General features: G+C 38.3%; 1 protein-coding gene across 1 annotated transcript in view; it reads right to left on the reverse strand.

Moving 5' to 3' along the window:
* The window catches only part of CSMD2 (CUB and Sushi multiple domains 2), a gene marked incomplete at both ends in the record, with an annotated part of 607,174 nt that overhangs the window by 422,011 nt on the left and 164,981 nt on the right, over positions 1-20,182 (reverse strand). The window contains one exon of the mRNA XM_083370102.1: positions 1,689-1,883. Within this exon, the coding sequence (XP_083226228.1) occupies positions 1,689-1,883 (195 nt within the window). The remainder of the gene's footprint in view (positions 1-1,688; positions 1,884-20,182) is intronic.

Genomic DNA, 20,182 nt, shown 5'->3' on the forward strand with positions numbered 1-20,182 from the left:
ATTTATTTGATTTATACTCTACTGTTCTACTCAAATAAGTACCTGGAGTTAAAGCTTAAATGGACATAATCCCCCCAAACCCTTTAAAAACGTATATTGAAATATTTTTAAAAGTAATTAGCAATTGCAATCCCAAATATGGTATCTTTAAAGATATTCCAAATATTTGAACATTAAAAACAAAAGGCAAATATATCAAGGACAAACCTGCCCAGCTAAGTGTATTGTATTCTTTTCAGAGAGTAGATTGTGTTCATTGCCTCCAGGCCTCTGAGACTAGCAAACTAACAAACTGGTTTGGCTTCGTCCCAAATGCACTTAGGCTGCATAAGGGCAACTCCCCTGTTCTCAGTCATGTACACAATATAAAGAAGCATGATCTAATATCAAGATTATCTTATACAGTACAACCAAGTCAAAACAAACAAACAAACAATCTTCTGTGGAGCCATCAACTCAGCATGAAGTCAAGAGGGATGATGTTAATTTAAAGGATGAAAAATGGAGAGATGGAGGGTTCTTCACTGGTACAATTTCAGTGTTGTCAAACTCCCAGGACCATAACAGACGCAGCAGATAAATATGTAATCCATAAGGCTAGGAATTGGAAGACTGTGAGTTCTAGTCCTGCCTTAAGTACAAAGCCAGCTTGGTGACCTTGGGCGTTTCCCTCTCTCTCAGTCCTAGGAAGAAGGCAAGGGCAAACCACTTCTGGAAATCTTGCCAAGAAAACTTCAGGGACTAGTCCTGGCAGTCATTAGGAATCAACACTGACTTAAAGGCCTGCATATGTGTGTGCACATACACGGAGACACACACACACACAAAACCCACCTATGCTGTTTCTTTAGGAAAGCACCAAGAATTATCTATCAGTTTGCAAACCATCTTGACTCAATTTAAAAGCAAGATCAATGCTCTCTCTCAGGATTGCTAATTGATTACATGCTCAAAGGCTCAATAAAAAAAATCAATACAAGATACTGTACTGAAGGACACTGGGGATATATGAGGGAAGGAAAAGATGTGAGATCAGGAAGAACGGATATCATGATAAAATAATGTAAAGGCTTCTGTGTATTAATTGACTGGTTAATCCCCCTGTGGAATGGTCACAATGATGGGGAATCAAATGGCTTTGCTATATAGGCTTAATCAAAGTGGAAACAGACTGAAGCAAATCATATTCAAGCCTACCTATATTATGCTAGGTTAGATAATGCATATGCCACAATTCTGTGGGGGTTCAAGGGGAAAATTATATATTATTCAGTTTCCTAATAATCTTAACTCTGTTTTTTTTTTAAAAAAAACATTTTTGGCTCTTATGGCTGCCAATATATATTTAAAAGTACATGCTTGCTGAAATCACAAAAGTGAATAGGATAGATGAATAGTATCTCCAGAGGTTCAAAGCACAACCTGATTCCCTCTGTATGTGCATATTAGCATAAAGTGGATGAATTATGCTTAATAAAATATGCAAGTCTGTTCTGTTGGATAATATATGCAGATACATAATTCAGCTTTCCTTCTGCACAGAATTTAGATGATTACAGAACTTCAAACTCTTATGATAGGATTTGACGCTAATCTAGATAACTCTTGTTAAGCCATTTCCAGCCCTAGCCAACACCTATAGTATATATTAAGAAAGTCCAAGGTAAAAGACAATGAAGAACACCTACCACGACAGAAGGGCAGAGGGAAATCCCAGGATGCAGTATTTTCCATGGTCTCATGGCAAGTGAGCAATGCATGCCCCTCCAAAAAGAAACCCGGGTTGCAGCTGTAACGCACTTTGTCTCCAACGCTGAATGTTGTGCCTTGCTGGATTCCATTCTGAAGCCTTCCTGGATTTCCACATGTGTGGCTTGGAAGAACTACAGGAACATGAATGGGAGAGGATACATCTGATTAGTCAAGATTACCAAATTATCTGATAATCCACAAAGGGTGGGATATGATTCTAAGAAATGGATAGAGAATTGATTCCTTTTTTTTCCTTTGTGTGAAATGAATGGTTATCTCAACACATGGCTTGGTCTCATCTCAAGATTTGGCTGTTTTGGTGAGTAGGATTTACATTTATGCATTTATCATGTATGCTGAAATGGAGCTAACACCACCCTGTATGCATGTGAAAACAGATGCTGTTCACCTTCTTGTTCAGTAAGTAGTGAGTGATGCAAAAAACCACATCATTATGCCTTAACTTTGATGGACAAAGTTCTAGGTCTGCTGAGCAAAGAAAAGGTAGGGAAACTGGTAACAGAAGTACAGGTTGCTGATCTGTTTCTAGGAGGTCAGGAGATCTAGCCAACCCCAAGCCAACCAGACCTGAGATATAGCCATTTTTGCTCCCTGAACTGAGCAGCATTAATGAAGCAAGCAGTCCTTCTTGCCATCCCATCAAGTAATCTTAAGATAAATGTTTGATTCTTTTTTTGAATTCCACATTTCTTTCTACATGTCATTTTTCCTATTTTTTTTCTTGATTCAATTGTTTTATTTGGGGTATGGGCCAAGCATACCATTAACCCAGTGGTGGGGTTCAGCCAGTTTGCACCAATTCAGCAGAACTAATTTTTTGTTGCCCAGGCCCAGAATGGACTTCTGGAAGCAGCATCCACACAGAGAACCGGTTGTTCACATATTTGAACCCCACCACTGCATAAAACAATTCCTATTCTGGACAGTTTATTTTTTTAAAAAAAACAACTGTTCTGTCAGAGACAGAAGATTGTGAATATTCTTAACTAAGCAAGACACCGTGAACTGTTACCAAATGAAACTGGTAGAGGAGCTGTTGTAGCAGCTATGCTAGGCATATTTTTGCTAATGTGCTTCTTGCTGTGGCTACCATTTGCAAATCCAGTGATAGGTGAAAATTAAGGGGCACTCCCAGAGTGCCAAAATGAAGGGGAGAAAACCTTGCTAGATATAGGAGTTTGTAACTGCCCAGAGGTCAGGTGGACAAAAGGAGCGAGTAGAGAAGATCTCAGCAAGAAGCATGGCATTTGCTCAAATGTGCCAGGTGGAGATGCCAATATGCATGACTAATGACATCCATGCTCAATGTCTCTTAATAGCTTAATTCAGCGTTTCCCAACCTTTAGGAACTTGAAGATGCGTGGACTTCAACTCCCAGAATTCCCCAGCCAGCTATGCTGGCTGGGGAATTCTGGGAGTTGAAGTCCACGCATCTTCAAGTTCCTAAGGTTGGGAAACACTGGCTTAATTATTTAAATTTATTCAGTAACAATGCCACAAATTTGTACAAAAACTACAGGGGCTTCCCTTATTTGGAAGATGAGGCAAATGATCATCGCCCTGGCCACCAGGTATGTTGCAGTTTAAGATTGCAAACAGATTGAAGACTGTCAGAAAATGAACACACTGCCATTTTTAAAGCTTTAACAACAAAATACTGATCCGACTTTCAGATCTGGAGTACTCAACATGCAATGAATGATTTCACTCTAAATAAAAAAGCCACTTTTGTTTTTCAAGGGCCAAATCCCTCATTCTTTTTTACTCAATGAATCGTAAGATAAAACCCAGGTTGATGCTGTCGGATTCCTATCATAGAAACAAAGAGTTTGCTTGCAAATTCTGACAATTTTGCTTCTCTTACCTAATGCAAACACAAACAGGAACACTGTCAGCTGACTACCAGCAAGGAAAATCCAAAGAAATGGAAAAAGAGCAAGATTAAAAACAGAAGATTTGGCTTTCATGAATAAACTGTTCCCTCTTCTTTATTTTTTTTAGTAAAGCTATCCAGTGCTGAAATATTCACCCAGAAAAAAATAAAACACTGAAGAGGAAACAGGTGCATTTAATTATTGGGGGAAACTTCATCCATTAAAAATAACAGTTTTGAGAAATGTTGAAAAGGTTATGATGGAGATCGTCAAAGAGATGAGGAGAGAGATAACTGAAATGTTTTGAATTTAATTATTATTATTATTATTATTATTATTATTATTATTATTATTATTATTATTATTATAATATTTATATACCGCCCTTCTCCCGAAGGACTCAGGGCGATGAACAGGGCAAGCATAAAAAATACAGAGATACAAAAGTTAAAAAGGATTAAATATATGCCCAACTAAAAATAGTAAATACAAATATTAAAATAACAGTAAAAAACCCCACCCATCCCCCATCAGGCCAGGCCGGCTTGTTCAAATAAGAATGTCTTTAGATCGCGACGGAAGGAGTTTGTATTCCAAACATTCCATTTAAAGTTTGAAACAGTTGTTTCGAGTGTGAAATGGCTATCTGAGTACAAGAGGGGATGTTTTAATTATTTTGGAAGTGTTTTGAGTGCAAGGCGGAATATCTGATGCTCAAAACAACTTCAAACAGGGAATTAATTCAAATGGCTTGAAATGTTTTGGACACCACTAGAGAACATCACAAGTATCAGATCAGGTGAGGCTCAGAATACAATATCAGCTGAGAGATTGTAGATATTGATGACTGTGTCAATAGCTGATTTTCATAAACCTGTTAAAATTCTTTAAAACAAAATAACCTTTCTAAACCTTATTTTCACTGAGCTAGTCTTTAGAGGGCAATAGCGTGTACTTTTGAGAAGAAAAAAGACTATATTCACCTCCATGATACTATGTTGTGTTGGCTGTTTTGAAGTCAGCATTCACCTCTATCTATGGCTAGGGTTTGGTGACAATTATTCCAGTGGCTTGAGTCTTTTATTATAATTGTCCTATCTACCTGATTTATTTCTTCCAGGATGGACTATAATTCTATTAACTCACTGGCCATTTTGCCCATGTTTAAGACCAAGTTTATGGATCTTTTCAAAGATGATCCAAAGTGGTAAGTATCTCTGGCACATCAATAGAAACCATTAAAAAAGGAAGGAAGGAAGGAAGGAAGGAAGGAAGGAAGGAAGGAAGGAAGGAAGGAAGGAAGGAAGGAAGGAAGGAAGGAAGGAAGGAAGAGTGTTGTCTTCCAGATCATGGAGGGAGAAAGTAAGTTAGCCACTTAAATAACTAAAAAAGCACAAGGACTACAGATAATCCTTGATTTACAACCACAACTGGAACTAGAATTTCCATTGCTAAGTAAGACATTTAAGTGAGTCACACCCAATTTTCTGACCATTTTTCCTATGGAGATTAAGAGAACCACTGCAATTGTTGAGGGACTCATGCAGTTGTTAAGTGAATCTGGCTTTCCCCATTGACTTTGCTTGCAGAAGCTCCTGTGAAGGTTGCAAATGGTAATCAAATAACCCTGGAAAATGCTGCAACCATTGTAAATGCATGCTGGTTGCCAAGTGCCTCAATTCTGAATATGTGACCATGTGAATCTTGCAATGGTTGTAAGTGTGAGGACTGGTCATAAATCACTATTTTCTGTGCCATTATGACTTAATAAATGAATGGTTGCAAGTTGAGGACCACCTGCATGCTGGGTTTCTTCTATTCACAAAGAGTACATTATCTACTAGAAATTATTAAGATGTGCAAAGCTAAAACACTTCCCAAGTGACATATAGTTGCCTGGTGTGCAGCCACAGTAAGTTACATCCAGTGCAAATTTATCTAATCAATTTTTTTTCAACAGGCCTATTATTACACATTTAACATGTCATACTGCTTTATTTAATAAACTGGGAAATTTATCGTTAAAGTAGTCCTTGATTGTATCTTTGTTGAAAGATAGGGTATTATCTTTATTTATTTATCTGAGGGAGCACCTGCTGCCAGCGTCAATTTCCCATCGTCCTGTGCGCTCCCACAGGGAGGGTGTCCTGAGGGTACCGCCGGTCAAGGATTGCCAACGGGCGATCCCCAGGGGGAGGGCCTTCTCTGTGGGCGCGCCTGCCCTATGGAATCAACTGCCAACGGAACTCCGGACTGCCCCCGACCTTCGTTCATTTCGCCGGGACCTAAAAACCTGGCTCTTTGAGCAATCTGGTCTGGACTGAGGGGTTTTAATGTTTTTAAATTGTGATTTTAATTTTTTGGGGCTAGACTTTAATTTAATTTTATTTCAATTTTATATTGTATTGTTTTTAAATTTTGCCTTGTAAACTGCACTGAGTCCTTTGGGAGTAGGGCGGTATATAAACCGAATAAATAAATAAATAAATATTAATTAGATAGACTAGGTAACAGATAGGAGTTTTTCAAATTATTAAATAAGACTTAATTATATTATGCATTGTCTTTTTTAAAGGATATTGACAAAGCATTAATTCCAGATTGTATTTGCCCTTATGTTTCCATAAAACAGCCCAGCAACAATTGGTTAAGGTTACATTCTTACATAGAATGTTTTAAAATGATCAACCCATTATGCATCCAAATCTTCTGAGTACCGTTCCCTAGTCTCTACCAAATATGAAGGTAAGTTATTTAATTTATTAAATTGTTTAATGTAATAGTTTTGTTCCAATTCTTTATCATTACAAAATAGTTTATTTCCAACAAAAATGAGAGTACTACATTTATAAAAAAAGAAAGTTACTGATCTTCACCTCTTGTGTCTAAGAAACTGTTGCTACAATTAAATTATGAAATCGATGAAAATTCCTGGCTCTGTTGGTTTCCAGTGGATTGATTTTTTTTAAAAAAAGGATATTGGCTTATTATCTTCTATTTTTCTGGAGAGACGGTGAATGATTTTCAAGTTTTATCTGGGCATATATCATAGTTATATTTAGTCTGGCAACCCTACTTTGTATTCTAATTACAGATCTATTTCGATCATAGATACAAATGTTAAAATATTCTGACCAATATATTTACAGCTTGTTTTTTTTTCAAATATTATACACCCAAATGAGATTGTATTTATACAGGTCAAGCTTCCGCTATTGCAGTATTTTAACTGATATTCTTGCTCGAAGTGAAAACAGACCCAGCCCAGCAAATTGACATGCTGAGAAAGCTTTTTATATAATTTCTGTGAAGTTTCTAAACTTATTTCGGGTTTCTTTGACATTTTATATTTTGGACTGATCTAGTTTACTTCATCCTAAATCATGGGTGATTATTAATACTGTAATCTCTCCTTAAAGTGTTCCCAGAAAGCACAAGAGTCAATTTCCATCTTACAGTCAGTTCCATTAGGTAGTTATGAGAAAATATGGTTGCAGATATAATGCTGACTCTTTTAGTCAGAAATTTTTTACGTTATGGGATAAATCCAAATGAAAAGTAGCGCATATATATAAACTGGGCCTTTTATAGTATTATCTTGGCAGTCACCATTCTTAAAACTTTTGCAGAATCAACAGAGTTATTTTTGTCCATTTATCCAGTGTAAGCATTTGTTATTCAACAATTTGACCCAGATATTATCTCTGTTTTGGGAGTCCCACAGTGTTGAATGTTACAGAAGAATTCACAGTGGCTTTTAAGCCAGCAGCTATCTTTTATACTAACTTGTAGCTGATTAAATTGATATTAGTTATATAATCCATTCCACAAAAATGCACTTCAATGTTTGTTTTTCCTAGCAAACCAGTGGATTAAAAAAAAAGAATATGAAATTGGTCTTATATTTTGGTTTGTGTACATTGGATACCTCAGAGATTGCTCATTTAAAGAGGGTTAGTTATAATTGCTTTGTTGTTGAAGATGCAACTCAAGAGTTTTGACATTAGCTCATACAGTTTGGAAAGGCAAACTCTACTATTAGCGACACATTTTGTTAACATGATTGTACATTATTTATCAACATATGAATTAGGGTTTTCTTTACTTTTTCTTGTACTTTTGCATTGTTGTTGTTGTTGTTGTTAGTTGCGAAGTCGTGTCCGACCCATCGCGACCCTATGGACAACGTTCCTCCAGGCCTTCCTGTCCTCTACCATCCCCTGGAGTCCATTTAAGCTCACGCCTGCTGCTTCAGTGACTCCATCCAGCCACCTCATTCTCTGTCGTCCCCTTCTTCTCTTGCCCTCAATCTTTCCCAGCATGAGGCTCTTCTCCAGTGAGTCCTTCCTTCTCATTATTACCATGCCTTTTAACTTTGAAGCAATGTTTGATGTTCCTCTATGTATACTTTATTAATTTGATGCATTTTAAATAAATAAATAAATAAGTAATTCGCTAGGTTCAAGCATTGCATTCTGTCAAAATAAAACAGAACGTGTAACAACTTCGTTCAGTGATGCGTATGTAGCTCAACCGCAGGATTGGCTTTTATTTTTATTTCCTGTTCTGGGAAAAAGCAAGTTCTGCTGGATCAACACAGTCAAACTGCTCAACTAGCTAGCATAAAAACCATGATAGACTTGTTGTAATCTCTCATGGTTATTTTTTTTTGTTTGACTATATTCAATGGCATGAGCTAACTTGTTTTTTGTCTGTTTGTTTTTACTCGTTTACTGAATAAACAGGGAGGAGGGTGTGGAAACTTGAATTAGATGCGAACCTGTGAAACTCTCAGACTTTCAGTTCCTGCCCTGTGTCACCCAGTCAAGGACAGGTGTTGCAGTCTCCTGTCCATAGCAGGGCCATGAAGTCACGGTGCCAGGTTTTGTTAAAAACTGCAGGGCTGTTGCTGTTTGTCGGGAGCTTCTGGAAATTGGCCGCCTTTGTGATATATCTGCTTCATTATTAAAGAAGTCCTCATAGCTTATAAAAGAATTTGGTATCATCTTGCTTGGTATGTATGCTTTTTATGTTACGGTTTTAAATCCATTTGTTTGAATTACCGGTAATAATTAAACTTAAAAATCCTTTGTTCTATGGCGTTCTGATTGTCTCTGGATCCAAATGAAACCAGTTGCTTGGGTACCTGATCACTGCCCTGACACTTGACAAAACATTTCTTTAGGAGGTTGAATCCAGTGGTGGGATTCAGCTGGTTCGCACCACTTCGGCAGAACCGGTAGCTAATTTTTTGTTGCCCAGGCCCAGAACAGACTTCCGGAAGCGGCATCCACACAGAGAACCAGTTGTTCACCTATATGAATCCCACCACTGACTGAATCTACATCTGAGAAGGAGAGAATACAGTATACTGGGCTCATGTTTCTTCTTCTTTATTTCCATAACCGTTACAAGCCTCTCAGCCAAAGAACGGTACATTTTCAGGTTTTAAAATGAAGTACAAGTTGTATTCAATGCTCCAGGGACAGAACAGCAAATCAATCTAAATACATAAACATTCTATAATAAACCTTCTGTGTTCTAGTATTATTGCTTTCTATATACCTAGTCTCTTTTTTTTGCAATTGCTTCTGAAATTGTGGCATCTACATTATTTATATCAGATGCTTCATGGCATAAAATAATACTAGAAATGTTCAAGCTTTTCTATAATCCTTGGAAGTCCTGCCCCTTAAAAAAGCACAATCCTAGAAATCAATTGAAAATGCACATAACCCTTCCCAATTATCATGCCAAAACTACATTACAGAAGTGTAATTGAGGAAAAGCCGTACTCATCAGCTTATCAACAAATTCCACCTCTCTGCCTGATGGCACATAACATGAATGAATGAATAAAATAGACTTTGGATATTGTCAACAGAATTGTTGAACTTTCAGAAAAAGCACAATGCAGTGATCTATTAGTCTTGGTTCAATAATGACTCTTGAAACATTTCAAAGGGTAATTTCTGACATTATGAACTCAGTCAAGAGAGAAAAATTCATATGACTTCATAATGGATTAATACTAGGACTAGGTAGCACTAGGATCTGCTGACTTTCCACATACGACAAATGTGTAATGTCTATAGAATCTAAATTTTCCTGATTACCAAAGTCTTTTTTCTATCACATACTGACAAGCTTTGTTGCCTTCTTTTGATCCTGCAAAGAAAACGACAGGAGTAACTACAAAGCTCTGGGACTTGTAGTTCTTACAAGCACATCTAACGCGGAGAGCTACAAGACCCAGAATTTCCCAGGTAAATTTTACTGCCACTTCCTATCAATCTTTTTTAGATCCTGGGGTGACAGGTTCTCCTTCATCATGTTGCTTGCTTCATTGTTTTAAGGTAGCTTTGACTGGCTGTAGAGTATCTCATACAAGATCTGGACATACATATTTTTATATGTGATCTAAGTCTTATAAATGTTATAAGCAAGCAAACAAACAAATCAGGGCAGGTTACATTTTTCACCTAATATGTGCATCTGACTTTCTGAGAATATGTTGTTGGTGGTGAGAGTGCCATCCAAATAACACTGGTCTGGAATCACTTACCATTTTATATTAAACATTTGCTTAAAGGGGACTATTCATGGGCCTGCTACTGTTATCAGGCTACACATTTGTCCTCATCATTCCTGGAGTTACATAAAGCATTTCCCTTTTCTTTGACCAAGTCATACTACTGGTGGTTAAAGCGTTTAGTGGGTGTTAGTATTTTATTTATTTTATTTATTTTATTTTAATTCCATTTATATCCCGCCCTTCTCCGAAGACTCAGGGCGGCTTACAAGCTTAGCAGTAACCTTCATTCTATGTATATGCCTGCTTATTAGGGCTTTTCACACACACCCCAAGCGGCATTATTACAAAGTCAGCTTAATTGCCCCCAACAATCTGGGTCCTCATTTTACCTACCTCGGAAGGATGGGAGGCTGAGTCAACCTTGAGCCTGGTGGGATGCGAACCTGCACTAATTGCAGGCAGCTGGTGTTACTTAAGGAGGCATTAGCCCACTGCTCCACCAAGGCTATTTGTGTGTCTTCTATCCGATTGGCATCAAAAGTCACAGAAAACAAAACATGGCAGGATCACCACTACCACCAAACCACTTATAATGTTCCAGGGAGAAAAAAAACACTAGCAAAATTCCTGAAATCCAAAAGACTCTTACTTCAGTGTCTCTCCCATCAATTACAATGGTTAGAAACTCTGTCAGAATCATTCACTGCCTACTAAAAACTCTACTCTCCAATTTTGTTACACAGAAATCTTGCAAGGAAATGTATCTCTTTGTTTGCAAATGGGTTGTCTGGGCCATTGCACCTTTATTAAAGAATAAGTGCAAGGTGGTTGAATTTATTTATTTTGTCTTGGTCTTGTGGGTACTGTTTTGGGACAGGGTGGGAGGAATTAAAAGCAAGGATAAAGCAGGAAGCATGCCAAAAGAAAATCTCTGCCACTCGCACTTTTAAATCACCCCGAACTCTGGAAAAACAGACCAAAGCTTCTATTGGCAAAGTAATCTATCCAAATTGATATTTTTAAAAACTCTTTAATTTTTTTTTTAAAAAATGACTGTTTGGGCAACTTATTAAAAATTAGAATTCCTTTCTATAATATTCCACATGCTAACATACTATAAGTATCTCTCTCTCTCTCTCTCTCTCTCTCTCTCTCTCTCTCTCTCTCTCTCTCTCTCTCTCTCTCTCTCTCTGTGTGTGTGTGTGTGTGTGTGTGTGTGTGTGAGAGAGAGAGAGGGGGGGGGTTAGAAACACCGTAACACAGCCCTACATGTGCAAGAAAAGAATATAAGCTTAAAAAAAACACCTTTTTGAAGTGGACATTTAGAGATATGTCCAAATCTGTCCTAAGGAATCAGATTCAGTTGGGAGCTGACATCTTTTCCATTTATTTACTTCAAAAGTAATCAATCACAATTATTGTGCTATTATTTATTACTGCACTTACACTGACCATTTTTTATGAACCACTTTGACTCCAATATATTTATGGATGATAATGATGCCTAGCTGGATACATTGGGAGTGAATGATTTAAAAAGCTTCACCAAGTTACTAGCCTGCAAATAGACATGAAATTATGTTGTGGGTTACTTGATAGCACAGAAAATAGCCTGGGGCCATTAAATATGAGAATTTATTCCCTCCCATTTAAAAACCTCTCCATTAACCTGTGCAACTGGAAAATAGTTCTTTTGGTCCTACTCTAGAAAGTGCTCATTTTTATTCTAGGATATAATTCCCAATATTCACACATGCAACTGATACTCCTTGTTTACTTTCCCTGGAAGGAATCCCATCATTCATGCACTAATATATTTTTTAAGAAATCGAAGAAGCTGAATTTTTTTTTATTAAATATTTCTGAAGGGATATTTACCTGCAAGAACAAAAGAAGAAAATCTGTGCTTGTCAACGCTGCTAACATCGGATGTTCTTGCTTTGACAACAGATGGATATGCAGCCATTTTCTCTATTGCTTTTAGAATTAGTTGATGCTTGGAGGGGGAATAGGGATGAGAGTCCAGCTAGTCTTAACAATAATAACTTAGCCGTGGGAACCCAAAGACCTTGGGCCCAGAGCTGATAGGGTTTTGGAGGGCTGGAGAGCTGGGGAGAAAGACCATGCTTTAAGCTAATTGGGGAATGTGATTTATGACTGTTTATTAGAGGAGGGAATTGTGCTTTGTTACTTTGTATCCAGGGGAGGGGAATTTAATTTTTGGTTTCAACTATGTAGCGCTGATACTTTGTTTCTCGAATAAAAGATTCTTTAAGGTAAACATTGCCTCGAAGTTCTTTTGAAGAGTTTCATCTGTCGGAACCATGACAGTGCTGTTAATCTAATCTCACCTTAATGAATTAAGATCAAAATGAGATTTCTTATTCTCAGGAGAGAGAAATAAACCATCTGTCAAATTATTCTGGACATTAAGCTAATGTTTAAAGCTTGGAAGGATATGTTTGAATGAATATGTCTGGTGCTTTTGAAACTTTCCAAGTCTGGATTTAAATGAGACACTATAAATAACATTAATTTCCTCAATAACATCTTCACATTCTTAAAGGAAATAATAATGCAGAAGCAGAAAGGCCTGCCCTATCATAGCAAACAGAAGCAAGAACTAGGTTGGTGTTTTGTTTTTTTTTTACATATTTTACAAATGCTGTCATATCTTTTCTCAGAACCACAGTCAAAAAATGTACAATACAAATCAGGTCAAAGCTGCTGATAAGCCAGCCTGGTGTAGTAATTAAGGCGTCAGGCTAGAAACCAAGAGGACATGTCTTCTAGTCCTATCTTAAGCACAAAGCCAGATGGACAATCTTGGGCCAATCACTCATTACTAGGAGAAGACAATAGCACACCACTTCTGAAATCTTGCTGAGACAACTGCAGAGACTTGATGAGAACAGTTTGATGAAGGAGTTAAGGTATCAGGCTGTGTTCTAGTTAGTACAACCTTAGGCTTAAAGCCAACTGGGTGAGCTTGGTCCAGTCCCCTCTCTTAGCCCTGGGAAGGAGGCAAAAGTAAACACTTCTCAAATCTTGCCAAGAAAACTGCAGGAACCTGTCCAGGCAGTTACCAGGAATGAACACTTACAGTACTTGAAAACACATACAAAATAGCATCAGAAGAAATGATTCTTCCTATCCAGTCCCACATGACTACAAGTGCACTCTTTCAAGTAATTTTTCATTTGCGAGAAAACCTTCTTTGCTCTCCTAATTAAATTTCTTCCCTAGTTTTTCCACCGATTAATCCAGACTGATTTCCCTCTTTTGTCCTGCTTACATATAAAACAAACAGCAGTGCTTAATAGATATCAACACATCAGCCTTGCCTATTGCCCTATTTACATGTCTAAAAGAAACGTTTTATTGCCTGAATTATTGGCAGCGGTTCACAACAGCTATATTTTTACACCATTGTGGTTATAACCTTGAAACCTTATCAACAAGAAAAACATTCTCAGTTGCTAAGAAATGAAGTTGTCACCCAGCCTCCTTAGTTGTTAGTTGATTCATGTTGGCAGAAAGCCTTCCTCGGTTTATTTGTGTATCTTACCTACTTACAACTTCAAACAGTCAGGTGAGGAAATGTTAATCAAACATTCCAATTAAAACAGCGGAAACAAAATGAGAACAGTAATTTGGAAGATTTTCTATTCTGAAAGATGAGACATAAATGAGATTTATCCAAGGAAAGGGAGAAGGGATGAATCCAGTCCTCTTTACTGCTCATTGTCAAAGAATGTTATAGCTTTAACTTTCTGTTGCACTCGTTCCCTTCTCTTTGACATGTGCAAAACCCCTTCGTCTCAATGGGGTTTATCATTCTGATATTCCAAATCAATACTGCTACTATTTGAGGAATGTTACATGTCTGTGCCCTTCACAACAACCCTTCTTACACATTTACTTTAGAAATCAATGGAGCACTGGAAATGAATGGAAGAAACTTGAAAGAAAACAGCGAATTGAATTAGGCTATCACCACGTGGGCAGGGTCAGTAGCATGTCACAATGTTGAATGCCAACCTCAACCATCTTTCTTGTTTTTTTGAACATGCTGGTAGATTTGCATAGGCCAGGGGTCCTTCAAACTTGGCCCTTTTATGACTTGTGGACTTCAGCTCCCAGAATTGCTCAGCCAGCGTGCCTGGCTGAGAAATTCTGGGAGTTGAAGTCCACAAGTCATAAAAGGGCCAAGTTTGAAAATCCCTGGCATAGGCCCTCTACGCCTTATCCTATAATAAAGGTCGCATTGGCAGGACTGTTATTGGGATTCCTCCGGCTGGTGAGTGGCAGCAGCCCACGGCTTTGTGAGCAAGCGCATCCACTTGCACTAGGGGGAGAATTTTGGCAACAGAGAACTCTCCAAGAGACAGACACGGATTAAGAGACTACACAATCCCGAGCTGGATGAGGTGGGGAAAAAGCTTTAGGGTAGCTATATCTTAGAATCTCTCAGGATACATCTAGATTAGAAGGTGATAGCTTTAGTTCAGCAAGACTAAAATAGATTTCACTGTCAATCTGGCAATCTATTTTGCCAGAACAGGGCAAAAATAAGCAGAGATGCTAGACAACATCACTGAGGCTAAGGGTGGGGATGTTGGGGAAATAAGCTCAGTAATTCATGTTCTCCTTGAATGGGTGTTTTGTGACTAGTCCCCTGTCTGTAGTAGTTATTTAATGAGCATCCATGACAGACCATAACTCCAGATGTGCCTCTGGTCCCAGCAGCTGTGGATTCCTGAACTCTGCATGCAAATGCACTCAGTGTGGAAGCAGAAGATCTTATAAAAATGGCCTGCCTAGATTTTCCTCCTGCTTTGGCTATCTTCAGTGCATATATAGCTGATGGCAGCTGGGGCTGGGTGTGAAATGTTCCCTGTGCAGACCATGTATCCTCTCATGAAGCTATGGTCTGTCTTCAAAAGCAACTGCTACATTTTTTTCTCAGTCGATAAATTCTTTGTGCTTTGTCTCTCTAGCAAGAACTCTCGCCTAAATAAGGACAATTCTGTTTGGGGGCCTTTTATCTAAGTTTCTGTACTATGTGTTTCAGTTACAAAAGCAAAGTTTTGTAACCTTCAGAATAAGTGCCCAGTGAGCTCTAAAGAAGACGAAATAACGGTACCTTTTTTTTAAAAAAAAATTCATTTTATCCCCTTTTGTATGTCATGATTCATTCCCATTAGGGCCAAGAAAGATAAAGCTAAATGGAAATGTATTTTCTTCTTCTTTGCTGTTTCTTTGTTCCCTAAAAAAAATATTCGACACAAAGAAACTTCCTGTTCTCTCTTTCTTTCTTTTTTTCTGTTAGTAATGAACTTGCATCATCTGTCTTGAAGGTACAGATATTTGGTTCATTTTGTAATATTAAATATATATATATATATCACTTTTTTCATGAGCTATGGATCTGACCAACATGACAGAGGAAAGTCCATCCACCTTCTCCTCCTCAATCACAATCCAATTCAGTTCCATGTCTAGGTATTTATTTTTGAAAATTAATATGTGATATTATTCCCAATTAAATGTGTTTACTTCTGTAGCCAAAAGGATTTTCCTTGATCTGGGATTAGTAACCTAAGATTCTCAAGCCTAGTTCAGGACCCTGAGTTACCTTTTTATGCTCCCCGACTGGAGGGACTTTCAGCCATTATACCCTATTATATTTATATCTCTATTTAGCTGATACACATGTCCATGCATGTATGGACACATAGACACATGTGCACGTGTGCACACACACACCACTTTTCTTCCAAGAATTCTAGGTAACATACTGTACAAAGCATTCCCTCCTCTAATTTTACTGCACAACATGGTTTATCGAAGGAGATTGACTGACTCAAAGTCACCCATTAAGAAATCTTCCATGGCTGGTAGGGGATAAGAACCCAATTCCCCCTGGTTCTAGTTTAGCCCCTACTCAACCCTGACGTATAACAGAAGCAGAATCAAAGAAAACAGAGCTGGAGGGACCTTGGAAGTCTTCCAATCTAACCCCCTGCTCAGGCAGGAAACTCTATATAATTTCAGACAAGTGGTTGTCCGATCTCTTCTTAAAAACCTCCAGCGTTGGAACCTCCATAGCTTCTGGAGGCAAGTCATTCCACTGCTTAATTGTTCTACCAGAAAGCATAAAAATAAAATCAAAATCAAATCAACATTTATTCAGTCATAGACCAACAAATAAAATACAAAAGTCACAATTAATTAAGATAAAAGGAGAAAAATAGTTGTTCTAAAATACCTAAAAAGGATTAGTGTTAATACTATGTGTACTGTGCAGACTACAGAATTGTACTTGGCTATGGCCAAGGAAATAAAATCAAACTGAATACACAGAAATGCCATGGCTTCTTCCAAAACTGGTCCCACTCACTTGGTATTGTCACTCCGAAGACTGCAACCTTCAGATCTGCCTTCCACATAGGCAACCTCAACTATTAAATGTGCAGAGGGCCATAGAGATAGAAAAGAAACTATTCATTAGAATAAAAGAGGAAGAGGAAAAATCCTTTTGGTTTTCAAAATTCTATTACTATAGCTTAGATCGGGGAGGACAGAGAATGAGGTGGCTGGATGGAGTCACTGAAGCAGTAGGCGTGAGCTTAAATGGACTCCAGAAGATGGTAGAGGACAGGAAGGCCTGGAGGAACGTTGCCCATGGTGTCGCGATGGGTTGGACATGACTTTGCAACTAACAACAATAGCTTAGATCAGTGTTTCTCTGCCTTTGCTGCTTTAAGATGTATCAACTTCAACTCCCAGGATTCCCTAGTCAGTATGCAGGCTGTGGAATTCTGGGAGTTGGAGTTCATACCTAAAGCTGCCAATGTTGAGAGACACCAACCTAGGCCAATAAAGTCAAATTGGGAGAGTCAATTTCCTGACCTGGAGTACTCAAAGGATGGACAAAAAAATTGAGAGACAGTGCTGCATTATTGCTCTATTCCTGGCTTTCAGCTTCTATGATAGTTGAGTCCATTGGGCTACACTCTCAATTAAGAGAGAAAGAGCTGGCCACTGAAAAGAAACCAACCCAACCATGTGCTTGTCCGAGGACGTCTCCGTGGTCATGTGGCCGGCATGACTAGACGCCAAAGGCGCACGGAACGCTGTTACCTTCCCACCGTAGTGGTCCCTATTTTTCTACTTGCATTTTTATGTGCTTTAGAACTGCTAGGTTGGCAGAAGCTGGGACGAGTAACAGGCACTCACTCTGTTACGTGGCACTCAGGATTCGACCCGCCAAACTGCCGACCATCTGATCAACAAGCTCAGCGTCCTAACTCACTGAGCCACTGCGTCCCTTCCAGTATGATATACAAACTGAGTAATTCTCTCTGGGTTTAGATAATCACATATTAATTAAACTCCATTGATTTTGTCTGAGAAGGAATCTCTATCCTTGCCTTGATATAAGGGTAACCAGATGACATAGCAGAAAACCAACACATTTTCCCTTCCCATATTTTTCTATCAAACTATGTACCATGATATGTCCATTGGAGGAAGCAAAGGAGAGATGGGATGGAAGGCTAGGGTTTATAAAACGATTGCATTTCAACACTGGGTGCCAGTGTTGATCTGCACTACAGAACAAGCTGGAGATTAGGCCTTTGTCCAAGGCAAGGTTTTGCTGCTGATCCAGAAACTGCTCAAAAGCCTCCACACAAGGAAAGTCACAAAAGTTGCTGTCTTGACCTTCTCGGCTACTGCCTAGCTAGGAAGAACAAAACATCCTGCCAAGAACCTGCTTCAGAACATTCATCAAAGTGAGTGAAAATGCAATTTCCTCTGTGTATTTTGTTCCTTCCCCCCCCACTTCTCTCTCTCAAGAAAGGCAGAACCCTGTTATGTAAAGAGAGACAAAGAGATGAGAAAGATGCATATAAATGGCACAGCATGTCTTTGGAATAAATATCTTTATGCATTTTTCTTCTAATTAATAATTTTCTCTAATTCACACACAGAGCAGCCAATGATGCAAAGAATAAAGTCTAAGGACCATCCATGAAAAAATATAAAATAGGCAAATAAAACCATCCTGACCTATCACTACGAATTAATTAATGAACTCTCTCATTTTGTGGGCCTATTTGTAGTGTTCCGGATAGTCACAGTCCACAATTAAGAAGATTTTACTTAGTACATTATATTCAGCCCCATATTAAGAAGTCCTAAAACCCAGAACCTTCTCAGACATTGCCACTATTATATATCTGGTGGATCTCATTCTCTTCGGATCTATTTTGTGAACCGTAAGAGATATCTCAAATAGATTTACATTGCCTGTATCATTTCAGACGTATCACATATTAATACCGAATAAAGGAGAATATTTGTAGCTAAGGGTTGAAATGAGGGGTCCTTGGTACACTCTGATTTTGGTGGTTTTTTTGCAGACATTTCATTACCCAAACTAGGAAACACTGATCATGTTACCTAGTTTGGATAATGAAACATCTGCAAGAAAACCACCAAACTCAGAGAGCATCAAGGACCCCTCATATTAATCACCATTGGCTCCCAGACCCTGACTACAGAATGACTCAAAAGATTTTGGTGATGTTTTCCAGAAGCAATAAGAGATAACTCCCCTATGCTTTCTTCCCATACATTCAAGGGGAAATCTGTGTACTAATCTGTGAAAATGAAAGAGAGATCACTCGGAGAAGCATTTCTAAAATGTTTCATAGATTAGCTATAGATAGATATAGATAGTTATATAGTTATATAGATATAGATATATAGATACATAGGTACATAGATACAGATATATAGATAAATCCTAGCAGACACCAGGACCCCAAAATGACTCAAAAACATGTGTCGATGTGCACACACTCACATACACAGTGAATCAATGGTACCATTGATTCATTGTGTATGTGCGTGAGAGTCCGTGTGGGTGTGCACACACAAACATGTCTCTGAGTCATTTTGGGATCCTGGTACCTGCTAGAACTTATCCAGGCAGACAGGTTTTCTTGACAAGATTATGGAAAGGCTAAAAGAGAGAGGGACTGGCCCAAGGTCACACAGCTGGCTAGAACTCATGGTTTCCTGGATCATAGCATATATGGGCTAAAATATAATAGACTACTTTGTGACTCAAAGTATGGTATGAACTCAACTACTGGCATCCTGGTAAACTGTGCTTCAGTTAACAACAGGTAACCAAGATGACCAGACACAGCTATCAAGGAACTCAGTGAAGCTTTCTCAGACAAGAATTATACTGATAAATATTCATTTCCAGCATACTTTCTTTTTGTTTTGTTATTGGGTTTTTTTGGTGTTGTACTAGTTTTAATAGTATACATCTTAGATTGGCATGAGTTGGAGTGTCCTTATAAAACAGTAAACACTCACAGACAGAAACAGAGCTCATGCTAAAGGCACAAAGCAAAGTTAGTGAAAAATAGATGGGACTAATATCTGAGTTGCTTGAAATTTTTCAATTGAACAAGGCCTTCTTATAAAAAGAAAATATTGATATTAATAGTATTTATATACAGTCTCTTTCTGTCCTTGGAGAACAAGGGATAATGTCTGCAGATGTATTTGTTTTTTTCTATTTTAGCAGTACAAATATAGCTTGCAATCTACCCTAGGATAAATAGACCCTCAGTCAATCCCTGGTGGAACCACTTACAACTCACTGTTCCCACCTACTGTAAACCCTTATACTCATATGTAGCATGGTGTCTTGAGTTCATACACAACTGACTAGCCAATGGGAACGGTCAGTGTATATAAGACAGGACCTATTAGAACTGTCCTGATTCAGTGGGGAAAATAAGACGATTGTCTAGATCAGGGGTGGGGAACCTTGGCTCTTTTATGACTTGTGGACTTCAACTCCCAGAATTCCTGAGCCAGCCATAAAGTCCTAAAAGAGCCAAGGTTCCCCACCCCTGGTCTAGATTGTATCCCTCTCAGCATTACATCTTGCAAGAGTTTTGCCCTTGGT

Source organism: Vipera ursinii, assembly GCF_947247035.1.
Source record: "Vipera ursinii genome assembly, chromosome: 9".
Taxonomy (NCBI): Eukaryota; Metazoa; Chordata; class Lepidosauria; order Squamata; family Viperidae; genus Vipera; species Vipera ursinii.